At 16.7% G+C, this 4,065-nt stretch overlaps 1 protein-coding gene across 1 annotated transcript; it reads left to right on the top strand.

Annotated features, from left to right (window-relative positions):
• Positions 1-1,508: 1,508 nt before the first annotated feature.
• PGSY75_0516900 (60S ribosomal protein L2) lies at positions 1,509-2,492 on the top strand (the record flags this gene model as incomplete). The annotated part of the gene is made up of 2 exons (XM_018784449.1): positions 1,509-1,527; positions 1,729-2,492. 2 exons carry the CDS (start codon positions 1,509-1,511, stop codon positions 2,490-2,492), a joined length of 783 nt encoding a protein of 260 aa, XP_018643104.1.
• Positions 2,493-4,065: the final 1,573 nt, after the last annotated feature.

The raw sequence follows: 4,065 nt of genomic DNA, 5'->3' as shown, positions 1-4,065 counted from the left end.
TTTTTTTTTTTTTTTTTTTTTTTTGGTTGAATTTTTTAAAAGACATATTTCTTTACACCCCTGCAAAAATAAATAAATTAATCATATTTAACTTATATGTTTTTTTTTAATATACTATACATTCTCAAAAAAAAAGAAAACCGTTATTTTAATATAATATATATATATATATATTATATTATTCATTTGATATATATATTTTTAAAAAGAATATTAATTCTTAACATATGTATTTAGGTGAACGTTGACTATTAAATTAAAAAAGGTGACATAGAATAATTTCTTAAGGAATAACATTATGTTGATATAAAAGTATTATATATCATATATAAATATATATATATATATATATTATAAAAATAATTATTATAATTTATACAAATAAATGTTCATTTTAAAAATAAATTATTGTATTTTATATACAACATATTAATATTTTTTTTTTTTTTTTTTATTCCTCATATAAATTTAAGGATACAATATATTTATAAATATAAATACATAATAATATATATATAATATATATTTTAATATTATTATATTCATTTTAATAAAATTGGAGAAAACTAAATATAGATAAAATTCATTTTACAAATAAATGAATATATATATATTAATTGATATATATATAAATATATAATATATATATTTTATTTTAACCTTAAATAAATTATGCCTTTAAAAAAATAGTATATAGTATTATAGGGCTAACCTCTTAAATCACTTTATAATATAAGGGGGGAGGAATTTTTTTTTAAATATAATAATTTAATAGTAATATTTAATATATACATAAAATAAATATTATATATAATATTTATATATAGTATACATAAAAATATAATATATATATATATATATATATATATTATTATAAACATTAATTTTTATTATTTTAGAAGTACCAAAGGTAAATACATAATAAAAATATAAAATAATAATTTCCTTCTCAACATTATAAATACATAATAATAATAATACTTTTTTTTTTTTAATATATCTTTTCTGTTTTAAACTTTAAAATAATATGCAATATCTATACACTTAAAAATAAATATATAATATACGCATATATTAATATATATATATAATAACAAAAGAGATAATAATATATTATTAATTATTAATATTATATATAAATAGTCAAAGTAATAATAAAATACCCAATATTATATTGTATATAATATAATATATATTATATATATATATATATATATATAATTTAATTAATACATATTAAATATATATAAATAAATATTTATTTATATATGTATATTATAAAATTTTCTTTTATTATATATGTAATTAAAATAAAATATGTGAGAATAAAATATAAAAAAACAAATTGAATAAAACATATATAATTTTGAATTTTTTTTTTTTTTTTTTATATTTTTTTAAATTTATTTTTAATTAAAAAAAAATAATTGAAAGTTATTCAATTGACAAGATTTTTTTTATTTATATTATAAAGTGTGAATTATTTAAAGTTTTAATTATTATAAAAAATGGGAAGAGTTATAAGAGGTAAAAAATAAAAATATAAATAATAAAAGAAAAAAAAGAATAAAAAAAAACAAAGATTTAACATATTAATAACATTAAATTGTTAAATGTTATATGATTGTACATATGTAAATAAATAAAAACAAATATATATATATATATATATATATAATATTTTTTATTTTTTATTTTTAATTTTATTATTTTTTTTTTTTATCTTAGGCCAAAGGAAGGGTAGAGGCTCTATTTTCAAGTCTCATAATCATCATAGAAAGGGCGCAGCAAAATTACGCCACTTAGATTATTGTGAAAAAAAAGGATATATAAAGGGCTTAGTAAAAGATATCATACATGACCCAGGAAGAGGTGCACCTTTAGCTAAAGTAATATTTAAAAGAACTGAAAAATATGGAAAGAAAGAAGAATTAATTATAGCTTCAGAAGGTATGTTTACTGGTCAATATATTTCTTGTGGTACTAAAGCTCCTTTATCAGTAGGTAATATTTTACCTATAGGTAAAATGCCTGAAGGTACCTTAATATGTAACTTAGAACATAGAACTGGAAATAGAGGAACCTTAGTTAAAGCTTCTGGATGTTATGCTACTGTTGTAGGTCAATCAGAAGATGGAAAGAAAACTAAAGTTAGATTACCATCAGGAGCTAAAAAAACCATCGACGCTAAAGCTAGAGCTATGGTAGGTGTTGTTGGTGCAGGTGGACGTATTGATAAACCTATATTGAAAGCTGGTGTTGCTCACCACAAATACAGAGTCAAGAGAAATTGCTGGCCTAAGGTTAGAGGTGTGGCTATGAACCCTGTAGAACATCCTCATGGTGGTGGTAACCATCAACACATTGGTCATCCATCTACAGTTTCTAGAAGTGCACCTGCAGGACAAAAAGTTGGTTTGATTGCTGCCAGAAGAACAGGTTTATTAAGAGGTGCAAAGAAAACAAAACTTGTTGGAAAATCTGAAGAATGAGCAATTAAAAATGAACATATATGTAACATTAAAATGTAAAAAAAAAAAAAAAAAAAAAAAAAAAAAAAGAAAAAAATAAAAAATTTTAAATAGGAAGATAAAAAAAAATTATTTAATAATTTTTGATAAAAAAAAAAAAAAAAAAAAAAAAAGAAAGAGAAAAGAATAAAAAATTTTAAATAGGAAGATAAAAAAAAATTATTTAATAATTTTTGATATCAAAAGAAAAAAAATGTTCGTCAGGAAAAAATATATCACCATGAATATTATATATATATATATGTATATATTTATGTGGGTGTGCCATACATATATATTAATTTTTTTCATTGAATAAAAAAAATTATATGTTACTTTATACGAATGTGTTCTTACATTAAAAAAATGAACCTCTTTACATTTTCTTTTCCATTGCTTTTTTTTTTTTTTTTTTTTTTTTTTTTAATTTTAATAAACATATTTACACTTTTTTTTTTTTTTTTTTTTTTTTTTTTTTTTTTTTTTTTTTTTTTTTTTTTTTTTTTTTTTTTTTTTTTTTTTTTTTTTTTAATTTAATAAACATATTTACACATTTTATATTTGTATTCATTTTATTTTATTTAATTTTTTTTTTTTTTTTTTTTTTATTTCTTTTTATTTTTTCATTTAATGTCCACTTTTATTAAAATGAAATAACTTTTGAAAATTATATTCTTATATAAAATATTATTATTTTTAAAAAATAAAAGATATTAAAAAAAAAAATAAATAAATAAAATAAAATAAATAAATATATGGTATGTTTTATTTTGTAAAACAATGATTGTATTTTTATTTCTTTTATTTTGTTTTTTTTTTTTATGTTTTCCTTATATTTTTTACGAATTAATATGAAATATGATTATTACCCTTATATATAATAAATAAATAAATATATGGTATGTTTTATTTTGTAAAACAATGATTGGATTTTTATTTATTTTATTTATTTTTTTTTTTTATGTTTTCCTTATATTTTTTACGAATTAATATGAAATATGATTATTACCCTTATATATTATGTTTTATTCTTCATCTCATGATATTCATCATTATCATTTCGTTGTTTTTCATTACTTTCCTTTTCAATTTTTTCCTTTTCTTTTTCTTTTTCATTTCTTTTCTTTTCACTTCTTTCTCTTTTTGAATTTTTTTTTCTTTATCTTTTGTATATATATATATATATATTTTTTTTATTGAGCCCTAAACGAGAATTCGAATTTTGATTTTTTTTTTTATTACAATTTTGTAAGAACAGTTCAGGACACAAAATTGAGAATAAGAAGAAAAAAAAAATACATATATATATATATGATATAATATATATGTATATACATATTCCTTTTTTTTTTTTTTTTTTTTTTTTTTTCCTTATATAGTAAGATTGATTTATTCTTAAGTTCACATGAATTATATTCTCATAATATATTAATTTTTTTTATTATAAAGTTTCATAGGTAATATATAATATATATATATTTTTTTATTTCGATATATGCTTTTTATGTAACTCAGATGTGCATAAAAAACACCTAAAAAAAAAAATATATATATT

The sequence above is a fragment of the Plasmodium gaboni genome, chromosome 5 (genome assembly GCF_001602025.1).
Source record: "Plasmodium gaboni strain SY75 chromosome 5, whole genome shotgun sequence".
Lineage (NCBI taxonomy): Eukaryota > Apicomplexa > Aconoidasida > Haemosporida > Plasmodiidae > Plasmodium > Plasmodium gaboni.
This window is presented reverse-complemented; position numbering and strand designations above follow the sequence as displayed.